General features: G+C 43.4%; 1 protein-coding gene across 1 annotated transcript; it reads left to right on the top strand.

The window, feature by feature from the left end:
* The first annotated feature begins 8,846 nt into the window (after nucleotides 1-8,846).
* On the top strand, nucleotides 8,847-12,209 carry NLRP10 (NLR family pyrin domain containing 10). Its single transcript, XM_003781507.1, has 2 exons — nucleotides 8,847-9,129; nucleotides 10,450-12,209. Exons 1-2 carry the CDS (start codon nucleotides 8,847-8,849, stop codon nucleotides 12,207-12,209), a joined length of 2,043 nt encoding a protein of 680 aa, XP_003781555.1.
* Nucleotides 12,210-20,684: the final 8,475 nt, after the last annotated feature.

The following is a 20,684-nucleotide window of genomic DNA, read 5'->3' as shown; positions in this document are numbered from 1 at the left end:
GAGAAAATGGGGCAGCACCTGTGGCTCAAAGGGGTAGGGTGCCAGCCCCATATGCCAGAGGTTGTGGGTTCAAACCCAGCCTCAGCCAAAAACTGCAGAATGGGAGAAAATATTTAATAGGGCTGAAAACCAGAATTTATAGAGAACTCAAGCTAATCAACAGAAAAAGAGCAAACAGTCCCATTTATCAGTGGACAAGAGACAAGAACAGAACCTTCTCTAAAGAAGATAGATGAATGACCAACAAACACATGAAAAAATGCTTGTCTTCCCAAATCACCAGAGAAATGAAAATGTAACCTAATTGTATGTATCCTTGCATTAATCTGAAATAAAAAATAATAAGTAAAAGGAGTTTGTTCTCTATAGCAATGTGTCAATAGGGCAGTTTATGCATTCAACAATTTAAATATCTAATATATTCCACACTCTTTTTTAGGTCCTTAGAATATATATGTGGACAAAAAAAGACAAAATTATTTGTCCTTGAAAAGTCTACATTATAGCAGAAGGAGACGAATAATAAATAAATTGCATAATATATTAAGATGATGATAAGTTCTGTGAAAAAGGGAACACTGGGAGGAATCAGGAGTTGTTGGGGGTTAGGGTAGGTTACAATGAGAATGTGAAGTTTTAGCAAAGACTTGAGGGAGATGAGGTAGGTACCTCCTTCTTTTAGTCTGACTGAGTTGTTGGGGAACTTTTGCAGAGTTTTGAGTAGGGAAGAGCCATGATCTGTCTGAGTTTTAAAAGGATGGCTCTGGCTGCTTGAGAAAAATAGTTTGGGGGAGGATAGTGGGGAGAAGGAGCTAAGAGAGGAAGAGCAGAAAGGCCTTCTGGGAGCCCATGGGGTAATCTTAAGTGAGAGGTGGTGGAAGCCAGGCTAGGCTGGTGGCAGTGGGAGTGGTGAGAAGTAGGAAGACTGAATGGTTGAGGATGGAGACTATACAGTTTCCTGAGAAACTGTATGTGAGGTATGAAAGAAGAATCAGGGATGACTCCATTTTCTTGTGCTGAGTGACTGGTAGGGTGGAGCTGCTATTAATTGAGATAGTGAACACTACATTTGTAGCAGGTTATTGGAACAGGATCCTGATTTTATTTCGGGTGTCACCTTTGAGGGATCCATTAGATGTCCAAGTGGAGTTGTCCATAGTAGTCTGTACTTTGGTAGAGAATTAAATGAGGTAATGGTTTGTAAAGGTCTTAGTATAAGCCTGATAGACAGTGTTTTTATTAAGTCGTAGCTATTGTCATTGCTATGTGATGGAAGGTACTCTTATCTTAATTCACTGTGTAACAGGGCAATCAACATGTTTTTTTCTGAGCTTAATTTCCTTCTTGGCATAATAGGCAGTGATAATATCTACCTATTAAAAAACCCTGCCAATTCCCTTAAGCAGGTAAAGTCCCAGCATCCAGCTGGCAAAGTGGATGAGCAAGGTTGGACTTGTTAGCCCTGACTCTTATACCTGAGCATTGATTTCTCCTTGGAGCTAATTTCCATAATTACTATCCACATAGTCCTGCTTTCTTGTAAGTGTTCTGGGTATACTCATATATTTTTTCTCTTAAGTCTCCACAACAGAGGTGGATATCTTATCAGAAGAGGATTAAAAAGTGTCTCTTGGATCTGATAATCTGGGGTCTTCAGCAACCCTAGTAGAGCAGTGTCAGTGGAATTGAGTGCAGGGTGGACACAGAAACTAGAATTCAGGTGTGAGAGAATGGCCAGTCTGAATTGGAAGCAGTGAGTACTGGCCACTCTTTCAATGAATTATCTGGTAAGAAAGGAAACATTTAAGACAGTAGCCAGGGGAACAGCAGGGTTAAGAGGCAAACAATTTAGAATAGAAAAGTTTTAAGTATTTTAAACTGAGGGCAAATATACAGAGGAAAGAGGAAGACACAAGTGAGAATGTGAGAAAGTATCTATCAAGTGGGGTGGAAGGTGGATCTAAACTTAGAAGCCTAGAGAAGAGGGATAGTCTTTTACAGGATAAAGGATATGCCAGAGAGACTGCTCTGGGATATGGCCAGTCCTCTGAGATCATCCTCAGATCTCCTCTGGGAAGAAGGCCAGAGGAGAGAACCCAGACATAGAGGTTTTGCTGCTTCAAGCTGACCATATACTCTTGAGACTTCCCATTTTTGTTATCTGAGTTAGGTGTGGAAATTTCACCTTTAAGAGCTTTGCTTTTATATTACTGACCTAAAGACCTTTCTCTCTAGGAGGAAAGAAGAAGGGGATGGATGAAGACTCAGAGATGTATTGAGTTGGCATGAGAGGAAAGTTGCAGGAACTCTTGTCAAATGAGGTTTTTCTCAACTAAGTTGAGACAAGGAGATCAGCTGAGAATGGCAGTGCAAGGGCAGAATTTGGCCTTAGGGGAATGGACAGTGTTTGGATGAAGGTCTGAGAGTGAGCCACCAAAGGCATTGACCAATTATGGAAATGTCTGATGAGGCTGGAGAGCTGAAGGATCTGGCCAGCTTTTGTGAATTTTCTCCTGCCACCAAGCTCAGAAGCAGAAGGAGAGAGATAGTTGGCATGGTCTTTCCAGGGATGCTGACTGGCTGGGATGAGAGAGTGCATATATCCTGGATATGGGATTTTTAGTGGCTGTCTGAGAGATTACTGTGGCCCAGGTTTATCAGGGGAAGGGAAAAGTCATGGGAAGAGAGTAGGTGTCCCCGGATAAATGGGAAATGTGTTGTACAAATGTATTAGTCAGGGTTCTATAGAAAAACAGAAAAAACAGGATATTTGTTTATTTATTTTTCTGTTTCATTATTTTTTTTTGTTGTTGTTAACTTGGTGTCTCTTTTTTATTTTTTAACTTAATTTTTATTAAATCATAACTGTATACATTTATGGGGTACAATGTGATGATTTAATATACAATGTGGAGTGCTTAAATCAAACTAACATAACCATCACCTCACTTACTTGTTTTTGTGTGCTAAGACATTTATAATATACTCTTAGTTGTTTTGAAACGTACACTTGCATTGCATATATTATGTGAGATCCCACCAAATACCCTGCCTGTACTCGTCCTCCTCCCCCCGCCTTCCTCTCTTCCCCCTCTCCTTTCTTTCTGGACTATCTTTGTGTTTTATCATTCATATGAATGTGTGTTTATATATTGGTTTCATAATAATATTGAGTCCATTGTATACTTCCCCCCCATTCTCGAGATACTTTATTAAGAAGAATATGTTCCAGCTACATCCAGGTAAACATAAAAGATGGAACGTCTCCCTCTTTTTTATGGCTGCATAGTATTCCATGGTATACATACACCACAATTTGTTTATCCATTCATGGGTTGATCGGCATTTAGGCTGTTTTCCACGTCTTACTATTGTGAATTGGGCTGCAATAAACATTTGGATGCAAATGTCTTTGTTGTAAAATGATTTTTGTTCATTTGGGTAGATACCTGGTAATGATATTGCAGGATCAAATGATAAGTCAACTTTTAGTTCCTTGAAAATTCTCTGTACTTCTTTCCAAAAAGGCCTCATTGGTTTGCAGTCCCACTAGCAGTGCAGAAGTGTTCCTTTCTGACCACATCCACATCAACTTCTGCAGTTGTGGGATTTTGTAATACGAGCCAATGTTACTGGGGTTAGGTGATATCTCAAAGTGGTTTTGATTTGCTTTTCTCTGATGATTAAAGATGATGAGCATTTTTTCATGTGTTTGTAGGTCATGCACCTGTCATCTTTAGAGAAGTTTCTGTTCAAGTCTCTTGCCAACAAAGAAATGGGGTTCTTTGTTTAGAAAGAGACTTAATAAAAGGATTTGGCTTTTATAATTATGGAAGCTAAAGAAGTCTCAAGGTCTGCAGCCGACAGTCTGATGACCTAGGAAAGCCAATGGTATAAGTTCTAGTGTGAGGGCTGGGAGGCTTGATACCCAAGAAGAGCTGATGTTTCAGTTTAAGTCAAAAGGCTAGAAAAGGCCTATGTCCTAGCTTAAAGCAGTTAGGCAAGAGTAGGTCATTCTTATTAACAGGAGGGTCGGCCTTCTATTCAGGTCTTTAACTGATTGGATGAGCCCACCCATAGAAAGAGCACTCTGCTTTACCCAGTCTACTCATTCACATGTTAATCTCATCCCCAGATACTCTCACAGACACTCCCAGAATAATGTTTGACCAAAAATCTGGGCACCCTGATGCCCAGTCAAATTGATCCATAAAATTGACCATTACACATGGGTTCCTGGTTGTGCTAGGGAACATATTTGATGTTCCTGACTGAAAAGACCAGGGTCATATAAAAGATGGGACCTGTAGTTTGATGTACCCACTAACTCCTCAATGAGTGGCTGGAGTGAAAGGAACTCCAGCTGTGGAGGACCATGAGGGGAGCCCAGGCTATGTCAACTGTGCTGCAAGTGTGACCTGAGACTTTCCTCATGGGGCACAGCTGGGGAGGAACTACACCTTAGTGGCCAGCCACTCCACCCTTCTACAGCTGGCCTGGCCCAGGCAGGCTGCTGGGCTGCCTCCCACAGTTCCCATTCCTGCCTATTGCTCTGGACTCTGGGAGTTCTAGCTGAGCAATGGGCATGAGATCCTTGGAGGAGAAGGGAGGTGCCTAGAAGCAAGGCTTGTAGCAACCACCTCCGGCTGCCTTCCCCCTCTTCAGGCACCTTGCCCTGAAGATGCTCTTACTCATACTGCACAGAGAATGCAGAGGCCTCAGACGTGACTGCACTCATCTTCTGACAACAAACCCCACACATCTGCCTTTCTCTGCCAAACACCCTGCCTCATTTTCCTCATATGGATGGGGAGTATTCCCTCCAGCCTCCTGCCATTGCTCTGAATCCTATCCTAATCTCCATGCTGTCTTCGTTCCTCCAGTACTTCCTCCTCTCACCTCATTGCTAACCTGACCCCTTTACCAGATGCTTTCTGTTGGGGTTTAGGTACATGCCATCCCCTCCCATGTTAACTCTCTGTTTTCCACTTTACCTTGGGACCTTTCTAATTTCTTTTGTTGCTGAGCTTCCTGAAAGATTTACCTGTACAGGTTAACTCTATTTCTTTACCTCCTATCCTTTCTTTGCTAGATTAATTCTTATTTTATTCAAGTAAAACGTGCTCATGGTTTAAGAAGTTAATTAGCAATAAAAAGCTTATAATATTTCTTCTCATATCTCTGTGCTTTATTCTAAATAATATGTGTACTGCATGTTGCTACCTTTTGATTCATCTATTTTAGGCATTATCTATTGACTTCTTATTCTAGTATATCCTACCACTATTCTTTCAATATGGCTATATTATACATTTTATTTATTTATTTATTTATTATTAATTAATTTACTTATTTTTGCAGTTTTTGGCTGGGGCCAGATTTGAACCCACCACCTTTGGCATAAGGGGCCGGTGCCCTACTCTGTGAGCCACAGGCACCGCTCCATATTATACATTTTAGTTAAATGAATGTTCAGTGGTCATATTATTATTTCTTTTTTATTCTATTTTTCTAGAGATGGTCTTGTTCTGTTGCCCAGGCTGATGTGCAATGGTGCTGTGATAGCTTGCTACAACCTCAAACTCTTTGGCTCAAGCCAGCTTGCTGCTTCAGGCTCTCAAGTAGCTGGAACTATAGGCACAAACCACTGAGCCTAGCTAGTTTCTTAAAATTTTTTTTAGAATTGAGAGAGGGAGAAGTTGCCCAGGCTAGTCTTGAAGTCTTGGCCTAAAGTGATCATCCTGCCTTGGCCTCCCAGAGTGCTAGGATTATAGGTGTGATAATACCTTAGCCTGGCCACATTATTATATTTATGCAAATATTATTCACACCTGATTCTTGTAGTTTACTATTTATGTTTCCTTTTTTTTTGTTCTTCTTATACTAGTAATTTCTTCATTATACTTTTCTTTTCTTTTTTTCTTTCTTTCTTTCTTTTTTTTTTTTTAGAGACAGAGCCTCACTTTGCTGCCTTTGGTAGAGTGCTGGGGCATCACAGCTCACAGCAACCTCCAACTCCTGGGCTTAGGCGATTCTCTTGCCTCAGCCTCTCGAGTAGCTGGGACTTACAGGCACCCGCCACAATACCCAGCTATTTTTTTATTGCAGTTTGGTCAGGGCTAGGTTTGACTTGCTACCCTCGATATATGGTGCCGTACTCACTGAGCCACAGGTGCTGCCCGCCTCATTATACTTCCATTTATCTAGTTTTCTTAGAATTTACTGCTAGTTTTTCCACCCTGTAGTATCCTCTTAGTAGATTCTTTCAGAGGCCAGTATGTCAGTTAATCTATCAATCCTCTTTTCTTTTCTTTTGAGGACATTTTTTTTTTTTTTTTGGAGAAACCCAGTCACCTGTCAGGGCTTTCGAGAACTTTGAGCTTTCCAGGCCGATTGACCAGCTGCCTTCTTGGAATTGGGTTTTCTCTTGGTTTGGTTTCTCGTTTCATAGAGCTCATGCCTTCTTCCTTTTTCATTTTGGTGGAGCATATTCTGCAGTGGTTTCAACAACTTAAAGAAATGGTGCAGTGGCTGAGGATGGTGGTGGCAGTTCTCCAATTTGTTTGTCTCTTGAGTCAAACAGTTCAGCCTGTATTGGGATGGTTGTGGAAGAGGTCTGTGGCCTTCAGGGAGTGAAAAGCTGCTGGGCTCTTTTTCTTTTGGTGACAGAAGAGTTCTTCCTTCAGCCCCTCCCTTGTTTCTCTACTTTAATATATGGAAGGATGAGGTCATGTCCCTGCTGGTGAGCAGTTGCTCACGCCACTGACAGATGAAGTGTGTGGGTGTTTGTGCTCTGCAGAGGCTTGGGGGACCCTTCTTCTGTTCCAGCCCCATGTGTGCACATACTGTACAGTAGGTGTCTGGACAATCACACCTGGATTTTTGATATCAGTACCAGCAAACATAAGCGAACTTGTTTGTTTGGGCTAAGAGGACCGGGCATGGCCTGAAGAGTTGTTGGATCAGAGAAGGGATCTGCTTCATCTCATTCCCCAGGGCCTTGCTCTCTGGGTCCCTGTATGGGGAGCTGATTCATTCCTGCCTCGTCTCTGACTCTCCAGGTCTGAGCTGGGGTGAGCTGTCTGGACTGGACATCTTCCTGGCAGGTTCCAGTGTTGTCTTCTCCTCTTTCTTGAATTAGCTTTACCAACATCAGAGAGTTGCTGAGGATCCCAGAGTCCTCTCATGCAGGCTGAAACTCCTCCTTAATAGTCCTGCTTTTCCAAACTGGCCTGTGACTGTGGCCAGGGTCTCATGTATCCTGACACACTCCAGGCAGCTCTCTTTCTCCTGTCAGTGTGCAGTCAGAATGCTTATATTTAAATCACAGCCACTCTCTCCATTCTCAAATACTCTTTTGAGAACTCCCAGTGACAAATGTGACATGGTACCACCAAGAGGAATTCCCCATTGGCATTAAATCAGAGGCATAGTTCTGGTTTCTGAGAGCTTTCTATTAATTGTTTATGTTTTTCCAATGACTGCTACCCTGTCTGCATGTTAGTTCCACATTTTATTTTATTTTTTTCTACAGGTGTTATTTATCTTTTTAAGTAAATTGATTTCAGGTTAACATGAGGATACAAGCAACCAGGTCAAAATATTTGATTTTGTTAGGTAGAGTTTGACTTGTGGTTATGTATCACCCACAAAAGTGTGCCACCTCCCCACCCCGTGCCCATCAGTGAGCACACCCAACCCCTTATCCCTTCCCCCCCCCCCCCCCCAGCTAGAATTGAAATGATTTTTCTCCTATTTGGGCATGCACTGGTTTGTCTACTGGCTTCGTATTAGTATAGAGTACATTGAATATTTGCTTTTTAGTGTCACATTTTAAAAATAGCTCAAAATCCTGCTCTCTCCTTTCTCTGCTACTTTAGTATCTGTGAATGTCTCCAGTTTCCGGTTGTACTCAGCTCAGCTGCCTGGGTTCTGAGTCTGTTGTCAGTGTCCTTATCTTTTGATTCTTTCTGTCTCTCTTCATCCCCCGAGGTCATAGACTGGGGTCGAAATCCCACCTCTTTGTCCAGTGGCCTAACTGTTTGAATACTCTGGAAAACCATTTTTCCATGACTACTGAATTTCACATCTGGAGTAGTACCTGAAATCATTTTGGGAATAACCAAAAAGGATGATTTGTGTAAGTCACAGGGCACAAAATAAGCACTCAATGGGGGCTGCTTCTCTTCTGATCATTGCTTATGCTTGTCACTTTATCTGAATTAGAAGACTTCCAGCTTTGAAATAGGGTGTGACTGAGTCCATGAGGCCCACATGTGAGGCTGGTGGGCTGATGAGTACAGAGTTTTACCTTCTTGCCATTCCTCAGCAGTCCCAGCAAATGTGCACCAGCTCTGGATAGGTTCACATGGCCAGGGATAGGCTTACTTTTAAAACTGAACACTGAAACTTAAAAATAATTTTTTTTCATAACCTTTTTGTCTAAGGAGCATACAAGACCTGGAAAATGTGTGTGAGAGGGAGGGAGGAAAGGAGGGAGCAAAGAGAGAGACAGAGACAGAGATGGAGGGTGGAGAGAGAGAAGCCAACACACCAACACACCTTGCTATTTGCTGACAGAAATGCCACTTAACACGAGCTACACATGCCACATGATAAAAAGGCAGGGGGAGTGACAAGGCAGATTCCTCTGCTGTCTCATCTTCTCACCTTTCTTGGCCCTTTGCCTGCCTCTGATTTCTCCCTGGCCTCCACCCTGCAGCTTGCCAAGCACCCAGGAAGCAGGGCGGTGCCTTAGCTGCTCTCCCGTCCGAGCAGCTCCAAGTCACTGGTCTGAACTTGATCCTTCAGCTCCCAAGTCACTGGTCTGAACTTGATCCTTCACCATGTTCCTACCCCATGACCCCCAGGAGGCATTGCTCTGGGCCCTGCATGACCTTGAGGAGAATGATTTCAAGACATTAAAATTCCACTTACGGGGTATAACCGTGGCTGAAGGCCATCTGTACCTGGCCAGAGGGCAGCTGGAGGGTCTGAGTCGGGTGGACCTGGCATCTAAACTGATTTCAGTGTATGGAGCACAGGAGGCTGTGAGAGTGGTGCTCAAGGGCTTGAAGGTCATGAACCTGTTGGAACTTGTGGACCAGCTCAGCCATATTTGTCTGAATGGTGAGTGTGGAGGGGGAGAAGAGGAGGGTGCGGTGGCTCTGGGGCCTCCTGTCCCCATGGCATTTCCATACTTCCATGGCCTGTAATTTGTGCTCTCTGCCTTCCTGCCCTTGCCCTTCCCTGGGAGTCCCCAGTGCACCAGGGTTTTGGGTGGTCTCCAGCTGAGGGTACTGACAACTATCAGGTGGCAGCCTGAGCCAAAGGTAGAGGTTTATTTATAAAAATACTATAGTATCTTATGGCCATAACATGCCACCTCTTACTTCTGGTGTCAGAGAAGGGGAGCATGTGAAGAGGGGGGCTTAGAGATCTGGATGGTGCTGGTGATGGTATTTCCATCAACCAGGAGAAATGGCATCAGGTTGGCGGGTTAGCTCTGCCCTTGCTGCTTCCTGGCAGGCAGCTCAGGCTGCTTCTCACAATCTTCTGTAACGCAGACCTCTGAAGGAACCACCCTAGGGAGTGGGGTGGGCATGGAGCCTAAATAGCCTCCTGTTCCTTCTCCTGAGGTGCCGGGGAGGAGGGAGGATCTGCTGGTGTCTGTGCTCCCTCTATAGGCTCATTTCTTTCTTTTTTTTTTTTTTTATTGAACGGTAACTATGTACATTAATGCACTTCTGGGGTACAGTGTGGGGTTTTCACATGCAATCTGAAATACTTCCATCAACTGGTCAACACAGCCTTCATGTCACAAGCCTAAAAGCTCCTCTGCTATACAAAAAGAGGGGAGGGTGTCACAGACTCCAAGTTGCAGCTCCTGCTCAGAAGCCAGTTTATCTTTAGCATCTGGCCCATTCTTTCCCGAGAATAGGCTCCTATCACCTCACCATGTTCTGGCATCCCTTTCTTTCCTCCTCTCTCTGTTCCTACCTCTTCACATGGGGACATGTCCCATGGACACTCGGACATTTATGCATTCTCTCATACAGAGACGTTTTCACTTACATGTAATTCTTACAAACACGCTTGCTGCTGCACGCTGACAGCCCTTCCCAGCACGGCAGGCAAACTTCCACAAGCCCATGCCTGAGGGCACGTGTGGATACGCACGTCCACTCACGTCCCACACGTACCACCCCAGACACCCTCACACACTCACACAGATGCGCACACGCATACCCCACATGCATGCACACACACTCACATGCCCATACAGGGGACTGTCCTTAAGAAGCCAGAACTGTAATCTTCAGGGAGTTATAAATTAGGGAGCACAGAAGAAGATGAGGCTAAAGAGTACAGTCAAAGTCCAGAAGGTCCATTTTGCCTGTTTAAATCCCCACTGAACCCCTGCCTAATGCCTCATTTTTTCTGGCTCAGATTACAGAGAAACATACCGAGAGCACGTGCGCAAAGTAGAGGAGAGGAAAGAAGGGGGAGTTGATAGCAGTTATAGACAGCTGCTCCTGGTGGCTAAGCCCAGTTTGGGGAGCCCAGAATCACCTGCTTGTCCCATCCTGGAGGAGGAGCTGGACTCTGTCACGGTGGAAACTCTATTTGATTCGGGAGGAAAGCCCTACCCAGACCCATCCTTTGTAGTGCTACAGGGATCTGCTGGCACTGGGAAGACAACCCTGGCCAAAAAAATTTTGCTGGACTGGGCCTCTGGTACCCTGTACCCAGGCCGGTTTGATTATGTCTTTTATGTGAGCTGCAAAGAAATGCTACTGCTGCCCAAGGGCCAGCTGGACCAGCTCCTCTACTGGTGTTGTGAGGACAACCAAGCCCCTGTCACAGAGATTGTGAGGCAGCCAGAGCGGCTCCTGTTCATTCTGGACGGCTTTGATGAGCTGCAGAGGCCCTTTGCAGCACAGTTGAAGAAGAGGAGCGCAGGCTCCAAGGAGGACGTGCTGCACATTCTGATTAGGAGAAGGAAACTTCCTACCTGCTCCCTGCTCATCACCACCCGGTCCCTGGCTTTGCAGAATCTGGAGCCCTTGCCAGAAAATGCACACCATGTCCATATCCTAGGCTTCTCTGAGGAGGAGAGAAGGGGGTATTTTAGTTCCTATTTCATGGAGGAGGAGCAAGCCAAGAGTGCCTTTGCATTTGTCCAAGGAAATGACATCCTGTACAAAGCATGCCAGGTTCCAGGCCTTTGCTGGGTGGTCTGCTCCTGGCTGAAGAGGCAGATGGAGAGAGGCCAGAAAGTCTCAGAGACACCCAGAAACAGCACTGACATCTTCATGGCCTATGTGTCCACCTTCCTGCCGTCTGATGATGAGGCCTGCTCTGAGCTTTCCCGGCACAGGGTCCTGAGGAGTCTGTGTGCCTTGGCAGCTGAGGGGATCCAGCACCAGAGGTTTCTGTTTGAAGAAGCTGAGCTCAGGAAACACAATTTAGATGGCTCCAGCCTTGCTGCTTTCCTAAGCAGCAGTGATTACCAAGAGGGGCTTGAGGTGAAAAAGTTCTACAGCTTCCACCACATCAGCTTCCAGGAATTTTTTCATGCCATGTCCTACCTGGTGAAAGAGGACCAGAGCCAGCTGGGGAAAGAGTCCCGCAGAGAAGTGCAAAGACTGCTGCAGGTCAACGAGCTGGAAGAGAGCAAGGAGATGACCCTCAGCATGCAGTTTTTATTGGATATAGCAAAAAAAGGGAGCTTCTCCAGCTTTGGGCTAAACCTCAGCCTCGAAATTTCTCCCTGTTTAATGCAGGATCTGAGGCATTTTAAAGAACAGATGGAATCTTGGAAGTGCAAGAGGATGTGGGATTTGGAGTTCTCTCTGCATGATGCTAAAATAAAGAATCTGGTAAGAAGTATTCAGGTGAGCAACGTGTCATTCAATATGCAACGTTTAAAAGAAAGGAGCTCCCAAAGTGGCACGTCATTTTCTGTCAAAAGCAGCTTGAATAATGGACAGAAAGAGGAGTCAAAATGTCCTCTTGTGGGCAAAGGTGATGGAGCAGAAACACAAAACGAGGCTTCTAATGGAAAAGGCAGAGGGGCAGAGGAACCGGATGAGCAAATTAAGAACAGTAGGATGGGAGGCAGAGAAATGGGCCTGACAGCACCGAAGAGCCAGATGAATGGGGGAGGACGGAGGGACGGGAGGATGGGGAAGACAGACAGCAAGTAAAACAGGATGGAGCACTGACAGGTCAGACTAAAAGGGTCTAGGAGTGAAGAACAACTAGAAAAGAGTGTTAGATTATGGAGGATCAAAAGACTTGGAACGTAGCATCTGGGCAAATGCCATTTGGAAAGAGTCCTTAGGAATACCCCAATTTACTATGAAGGGCCTAAGTTATTTAGCACCCCTTGTCCAGAGGCTGTATATAACCTCCTGTATGTATATAGAGTCTCATTTCAGTAGCTCCTCATCTGTGAATGTCAATAACCAACCATTTAGTTTTGACTTTCACTCTACCCTATAAACTATTTGATATAGTAAAGTGTGGATTGTGTGTATTCTATAACATGGAAAAATGTGGTACCTATCAATGTTAGCAATTAAAGGAAATATACCACGGGATAATGGACTCTGTGATCAATTTCTGCTTAAATAAAGATTGCCTTCCCATTCTTTCTAGAGACTTCTAGAATTTCTATGTGTTGAAAATGAGTCATGGCTTATCACAGCCCTGTCATTTAGTCTTGGAAGCTGTACTGTGAGTTGATTCAGTTCTATACCAATATGTCCTTGTTATCACCAGCTGTGCCATTAACTGACGTTTCTTTTTGGAAAGATCAGTCAGTTTCAAGGCATAATCTCTTTTTCTGCTGCAGTTCCCTCTGTATAGAAAAGAAACAGAAGAAGAAATAAAGAATTCCAGTAATAGATATTGTCAGTTCCCAGCCCTCATTTCCTAGATGAGGAAATTTAGGATCAATTAGGAGTCTGTTGATTTCCAGGATTTCTCAGAGAGGTTTCTTAGTTCTCCCCAGTTAGCTGACAGCGTAGAGACCTACAGAGACTCTCTGCAGGTACCTCAAACCCACCTCATGTCAGTGGTTGTTGCCGACTCCCATGCATCTCAGAGTGGGACCCTCAGTGCCCACAGAAAGGCTGCAGACTCTCTTCGTTTTGCTCTTCACACAATTTTATTGCTGCCCTGACTTCCCACAAGTTGATTCCACATGTACCAATTTTGCTGGACATGTATGAATGTCTGAAACAAACGGAACTTGGGACCCCGTGACATTAATTACTATTAACTATTCTTCACACAGGAAATTTGGTGGCTTGAAATTTGATAATTATATGCCAGCATATTGAACACATGGGTTGTATGCATATATATAATATATGAAAAGAAACAGTACATGTGTGCATGCATTTATTAAAAGAACAATTTGGCCAGGGGAGGTGGCTCACACCTGAAATCTTAGCACTCTGGGAGGCCAAGGTGGGATGATTGCTTGAGTCAGGAATTTGAAATCAGCCTGAGTGAGAACGAGAGCCTGTCTCCACAAAAAATACAAAAATCAGCTGGGGCTGGTGGTGTGCGTCTATAGTCCCAGCTACATGTGAGGCTGAGGCAGGAGGATCGCTTGAGCCCAGGAATTGCCTGCCCCAATTAATTTCTCTGAAGCTCATTCATTGCTCATCTGGTTCACTTTGACAGCCTCTCAACATGTTCTCCACATGCTCCCACAATTATATTTCTAAAAGGTAAACCTGAGGGAAGAATGGAGGAACCTCTACTCTATGGATGAGGTTCTGCAAGCAAGACCAGGTGGCACTAAGGAATTGCTAGGGATTGGCTCTCCAGGGGCTGGCCCTGAGGGTCTTAGGGTTTTAGGGCTGTTACCTCAGGGACCCTCAACTACAGATGTTCCTGGAGGACTTTATAATGGAAATTTACATCCTTCTTGGGTGTGATATATTTGCATTTTTATACAAAAGAAAGGGAAAGAGGTATTCTTTCAGAGAATATATAGAATAAGCTTCTTCCTTTAACTCTGAGGGATGGGAATTATTTGAGGATATACAATACTACTGAGACTTTTAATGTCTGAAATGTTAACTGGCCGTCATACCTCTCCTGTGCTGACTCCTATTGTCCTGCTTCCCACAGTGTAAATAAGATTACAGTGTTCAAAGGGAATCCTAAGAAGCAAGAGCATTGGATCCTCCTCTCCCTGGAGAATACTTCTTCCATTGCTGCTTTAGAGAGCTGACTAGAAGTCCCTAGCACTTGTTGCCCACATTTGCAAAGATAGCCAAAACAACAAATAAATCACTATAGTCTGATAAAAATAATTAAAGGAGAGGACCAGAGCACGTGAAAGGAACCAGAGGAACCCTGGACAGCACAGAAACTCAGGATAGCCACAGAGAGAATGTAAGGAAACATCTGGCTTCCATCACCCCATTCCCCACTTGGGATCAGCTCAGAAAACCGGTGGGCACTTCTTGTAAGGAAAAGGTAAGTGAGACAACTTTAGCAGCCCTCAACACCTCGGGCACATATAGTCCTCATTACGGGGAACCTCAACAGTTCTGATAGGCACTAAGCCTAGCTGAGGGAACTTCCCCCCAACCCAGATGTTCCCAACACTGTGCCCTGGCATGTTCCATTCCCACAGACCCTTCCCACACTCCCCCTACCTCCCCTGTGGCCAGAGAAGCTACTGCATTATGTCAGCTTGTAACTGGAAATTCCTCTGGAGTGTTTTGATCTGGGGGTGAGTGGCCAGGGCTCACCTTCATCCCTGAGACTGTGCCACCACCAAACCACTCCCCCCTTTGCCTTGTGGTCCAAGATCCCAAGGCCTAGCTGTGAGCCACTCTACCTACCCCTCCCATTTGTTGCTGCTCCAGGCAGCTTCAAGCCAGAGAAGAAGCTGTGCACTCCCCTCCAGGGACACAGTGCATTGACAGAGCCACTCTAAAAACCCTTCTTAGTTGCTGCTGCACTGTGCCCCACAGGACTCCATCTGAAGCTGTGCACTGCCTCCCAGGAAATAGTGGTATGGTGGAGCTGAAACTCTCAGTCACTGCTGGAACCTACCTCCCATGTGTGAGTTGAAATGGTGCCCTGCTACTCACTGTAGTTAGCCTCCCTAGGGCCACCTAAGCTGAGGCTAGTCCCTGGACTCTAGGGAAATGTTTAGGCCTCGCAGAGTAGTTATACCCCCAGGTCAGAGCTGAAGTGACACATTTCCACTGGTACCTTGGCCAAGCTAAGTAACCATGCATCTCAGGGCTGAGCTGACATAGTACCACACATCCCAAGGAAACAGCAGTGGCTGAGCAAAAACACTCCATCTTACAGGCCAAAACATTATAGTTTTCTGTTTCCCTAGAGATGAACTAACTCCCTAGATTCTGACCTGCTGAAACATCCCCCTCCCCAGGGTGAAGAATCATTGTTGTGCTACACCCAGGGCCCACACGACAGCTGTGCTACACCATTCTGCACCTGGTACACAGAGTCTGGTATACTGCCAACTCACACCATTCCAGGTTTTAGCATCACCACTATATGATGGCTCATTCCCTGGGACCCAAGTTGCTGCTAAATCCTATTAGCTCTGGTTCTAGAATTCCAGCTGTACCCTGCTCCTTGGGCTCCAACCTCCACAGCACTCCGTTCCCAGAGCTGGACCATTGCTGTGACCTGTGCCCCAGGGTCAGTCTGGCTCCTGAGGCCCAAGCTGTTATGAGGTGCCTCAAAGTTGCAGATACTGGCTGTGTGGGCAATCTACATCCAGCTTGGTCACAAAGAGTGAATCTGCGCACAAAAACCCAGGTTCCACATAGGTTCATGAGACCCTGAGCCTTAGACCACAGCTCTGTAGCTGCTCTGAGCCCCTGTACTTGGAACCTAGCTAGCACTGCTACAGCTGCTTGTAAGCCATGTCAGACCTGATAACAAGGTAAGACTCTTCATTTGGGAGAAGATGAGAAAGGTGGCTACTGAAAGTTCTTGCCACTAAGGACCTCAACAAATTATGTCTCTGCCACAAAAGTCTATTGCCTATGTCACTGAGGCACTCACAGTTTTTACTGACATTGAGCACAACTGAATGGTGACTATGCCATTGCATCTACTTGGAGCCAGAGGGGGACTAAATAGGGACACTTAAAAATCCAACTGCAAGTGAAAGTATTTCTCTGGAATTCACTCTATAAAATTTGGAAGATGCATTTGTTCCACCAGATGCTCAGACACACAAAAAAGGAAATCTATACAGGGACACTGAAACAAAGGAAATACAACGGTACCATAGAAACACAAATATCTAGTAATAGACCTCAAAGAAAAGGAGTGAATTGCCAGGAAAGGAGCGCAACATAATAATAATAGTAATAATAATAATAATATTAAGGAAACTCAGTGAGATACAAGAGAATACATACAGATAACGCAACAAAATCAGAAAAACAATACTGAATCAGAATATCGTACTGAAAAGCTATCCTTCAGAATTGAAGGACAAATGAGTTTTTTTTTTTTTTCAAACAAGCAAAAACAGAGGGAATTTATCATCACTAGATTGGCCTTACAAGAAATGCTCAAGGGAGTCTGATATCTAGGAGTGATAGGACAATAACCACTACCATAACATCCCCCCCCCCCACCTCAACTGCGGCTGATTCCACTGCCTGCTGAATAAGACTTAACCGTTGCTTTTTTTCTTTAGTTCATAAGAGACTCACAAGAATGATGATAATCTCTGTATGCCATATTTCCCATGCCCACTTCAAGGGTTTTAGTGGACCCATATTTTAATTTAATTTAATTTTTTACAGTGCCAGAGAAGATTGGGGCATCTGTATAGGGCTCATGACAATGCATTTTATAGTCAGACTCTCAGCATGTTCAGTGAAGGGACAGTCAATTCCAAGAAGACTCTTTCATTAGTAGATTTCTTTTAAGGGAGCAGGTATATCCCTTTCCCTCTCAGTACTGGACTTGGAAACCAGTCTCAAAGGTATGCAAGCCCTTAAAGTGATTTATTTATGGACTTCCCTATCCTATTCTCTATCCATGTTTCTGTTTATTCTCCATCCTTTCTTTTTTAATTTTTTTTTTTTTTTGAGACAGAGTCTCACTCTGTCACCTGGGGTTGAGTGCTGTGGCACCTTAGCTCATAGCAACCTCAAACTCCGGGGCTCAAGTGATTTTCATGCTTCAGCTTCCCAAGTAACTGGGACTACTGGCACCTACCACAATGCCCAGCTAATTTTTCTTTTTCTTTCTTTCTTTCTTTTTTTTTTTTTTTTTTTTAGTAGACATGGGGTCTTAGTCTTGCTCAGGCTAGTCTCGAACTCCTGACCTCAAGCAGTATATCTACTTCAGCCTCCTAGAGTGCTAGTATTACTGGTATGAGCCACCTCACTTAGCCATATTCTTATTCTTTCTTTTGTCAACATTTTAAATCCTCTATTCCTTACCTTCCAAATTTATATCCTTCATAAATTTATTTCCTACAATATTTACTGTTTTGCTTATCCATTCCACCCTAATAGTACTTTGTCTATTCTGTCCTACAAAAACAACTCATGCAATTTTATTGGGTCTTAACTTTCATCTTATTTCTTTGTATTTACACAATAATTTAAAGTGTGCAGTGCTTTATGTATAGGGTATTAATGTGTTAATCTCCTTCCTCTATGAGCGGTAACTTCACTTCCCTTAGGGAATCTTTTCATTAAACATTTTCATGTATTCATGAATCCCATGTTGGGATTGATGCTGTACCCAGTTATGGAGTTGACACCATGGAAATTGAATATTTGGTAGAATTTTTCATCCTATTCACAGTCATAGTGTCTGGTTTGTGGATAGACGTGTAATCCTATCATTGTAAGTAATATGAGAGGGATCCTTGGATTTGTTTTTGTAAAGAAAAACTCCTTTTCCTCAGGATAACTATTACACTTCTCAGTGGAGACAGAGTAGAGAGGATGTATCCCCAATTGTTATCGGAAGCCTTATAGATACTAAAAGGGGAAGTATTTCTTGAGAAAAAAACCTACTCAAGGAAAGCACAGATGAGATGTAGATAAGAAATAGTCACATCATCTGAGTTTTGGATAAAGCAAAATCTGTAGATTCATCCAACCCTGTACTTTGCTTGGACTAAACCATTGGTCTCATTGATTATTTGAGTTAACTGAATCCTGAGTCCTCTGATTCTTAATGATTACCCTGTGAGGTTAATAACATTATTTTGATTGCACCAAAAAAGTAACAGCCAGAGAATTTATATGATTTTCTCAAATTTGTCCAGATGTTTTGACTTCAAGTTAAAAAGTTCTGATTATAAAAATTATCTAAAAGACTTCTCCCACCCAAACTTCGTGTTTCCATAGTCCTACTAGAAAATAGAAAATGTTTTGGCACTGACATCCAGGCTTCCCCCAAAGTAACTTCAATTTGCTTGTTTTAACACATTTCCTACAATTGTACAAGCTGTCTGTATTGTCCAGTTAGGTCCTGTCTTCACTCATATCCAAATCCTTTTCTCCCCTTCCCCATTATGCCTGTTGACTAGCATTCACTCAATCTCTGCTTTCTGTTCTCAGTGGGCAAGTTCCTGGTGGAATTGACTCTCCTATGTGAAGAGGTGTTTATTCCCTGTGGAAAGCTAAAGGGGAGGGGTGCTTCAAGTTGTGCAGTTGAGATTCCTTTTCCCCATATAGGAAAGTCTGTATAAATTGAGCATAAGTCCCCAAGGAGGATTTCTCTCAGGGCACATAATTCAATGCTATACAGTATTGTAAAATCAATTCATTGCATCATAAGTTGTATTTATGGGAGTGTTTTTAATCAAAGAGGACAAATAACTGATTAAATGGCATGAGAATAAGGGATAGTCAATAGATAAGGAACTGAAGATTCTGGTTTGGTATCTGGGTTGGCCATCTATAATTCCTCTCACTGATTATTGGAGGTATTTATCAAATAATAACTCTGTACTCAGGTAAGAAAGTCAATGGCTCTGCTTTTCATATTCACTTAAAAGTATGGGCAATAATTAGGTCTTTAAGTAGTTTGCTTGCACAAATCATCAGTTCATAGAGGTATGTAGTTGAGGGGGAAGGGGTTGAAGGTTGTCAGAAATAAGGGCAATCAAGTAGAAAACTAAAACCACAGGAGAGAGTTATTTGCTCAAGGTCATACAGAAAGTTAATGCTAAATTAACTAAACCTTGTCAGTGAATTAGCCAAATCAGCATGCATTTGGACAATATGTTAAAGGGAAGAGACGAAGCACTTGAGTTCAGTATTTTTTAATCACTCATTAAAGCAGTAATTTAGATTTGTTCCACAACCTTGCTTTGTCAGGTTCCTATGGTTTGTCTACTTTTAATAAGATACTCTAACTTTTCTTATTTTACAAACTTATTTTATAAGTTTGGAGCTGAATATCCACTTCTGTCTATTAGAAATGGTATATAAACACTTTTTCCTGACGAGTCCATTACATTAATTTTAGGAGAATTTTTGACATCCGAAATACATTATTTCAGTTAACATAGACATTTGGTTTTCATACCTCACTATGGACATAGTAAATCAACTTACCTTTTATGCTCAGCTAATATCCTACTGATCTGAACTGAAGGTATTACAGTGAAGGGTTTGGGGTCACCAGATGAGGAGGTCTTGGTGCCAGGAATGAAAAGAGTTGACACAAAGTCTGTGTTGGGGGACGGGGGGTACTGAGGAACTCTGGGAGGCACTCCTCCCACGAAGTAAACCTCAGGTCCATATTTATTATCAGAAAACAGGAAGAAGTAGACAAAAGCTGCTTGCTGGACATTAGTGCTGATTAGGGAGGACATAGACAAGGACAGATACAATGTCTCCACCTTTGTTTTTGCAAAACTGCAGACCTTCAGCACGATCTCTGCCTCCAACATCAAGAGACCTTTGGAGTCTAGAGAATCTTTACTGTAATTATTATTGCCACACCTCACACATACATTCTCCCTTGGAGGCCAGTTTTCTGCTCTGTGGCATGCACACAACTCACATGCCATTCTTGTGATTCTCCAGATCTCTCAAGCAGGAAGTGAGTTTTATGGTAAGGATCAGGGCTCAGTTTCCCCTACATTACATGTCTTCAGCTTGCTGTGGCCTTTTGTCCTCTGCTCCCTCATGTCCCAAAATGAAATTCTGCTGGCTTTCAAGGGTCAGTAGGCCTCCAATCTAGTAGTAAAGCATTGAAATACTTTGGACTCCAGCATTCAGCCTTCCTCCTTTTGCTTTTGTCCTTCTGCCTAATAACCCTCTCACCCATGAGGTCCTGTGATTATGATTTTTTTACCCTCACTCTCCATTCAGAAATAATCTTTTCCTCATTTAAATTTCTAAGACAGTTGTTACCACTAAGGTTCCTCTTAAATGGCAGCCTGAGAGTCAGGTGTTTTATTCTACTGATAAGGAGAGATCTTGAAGGTTCTGGAAGAGAGAATGATATTATTTTGACAGAGGTTTGAGGAACAGATTGAATGAGAAGATAGAAAACATGAGTAACCAGTTATGTTTCCACTTACTGGGGGGGCAGATGAAAGGGAGGAAAAGGGTCAATGATCTGGGCATTGCCGGTGGAGGTGGACTTGCTGAGGCCAGAGGGATTCCAGATTTTAAAGT

The sequence above is a fragment of the Otolemur garnettii genome, unplaced genomic scaffold (assembly GCF_000181295.1).
Source record: "Otolemur garnettii isolate 467f Iridium unplaced genomic scaffold, OtoGar3 scaffold00001, whole genome shotgun sequence".
Lineage (NCBI taxonomy): Eukaryota > Metazoa > Chordata > Mammalia > Primates > Galagidae > Otolemur > Otolemur garnettii.
The sequence above is the reverse complement of the archived record's forward strand: the minus strand, read 5'-3'. Positions and strand labels throughout refer to the sequence as shown.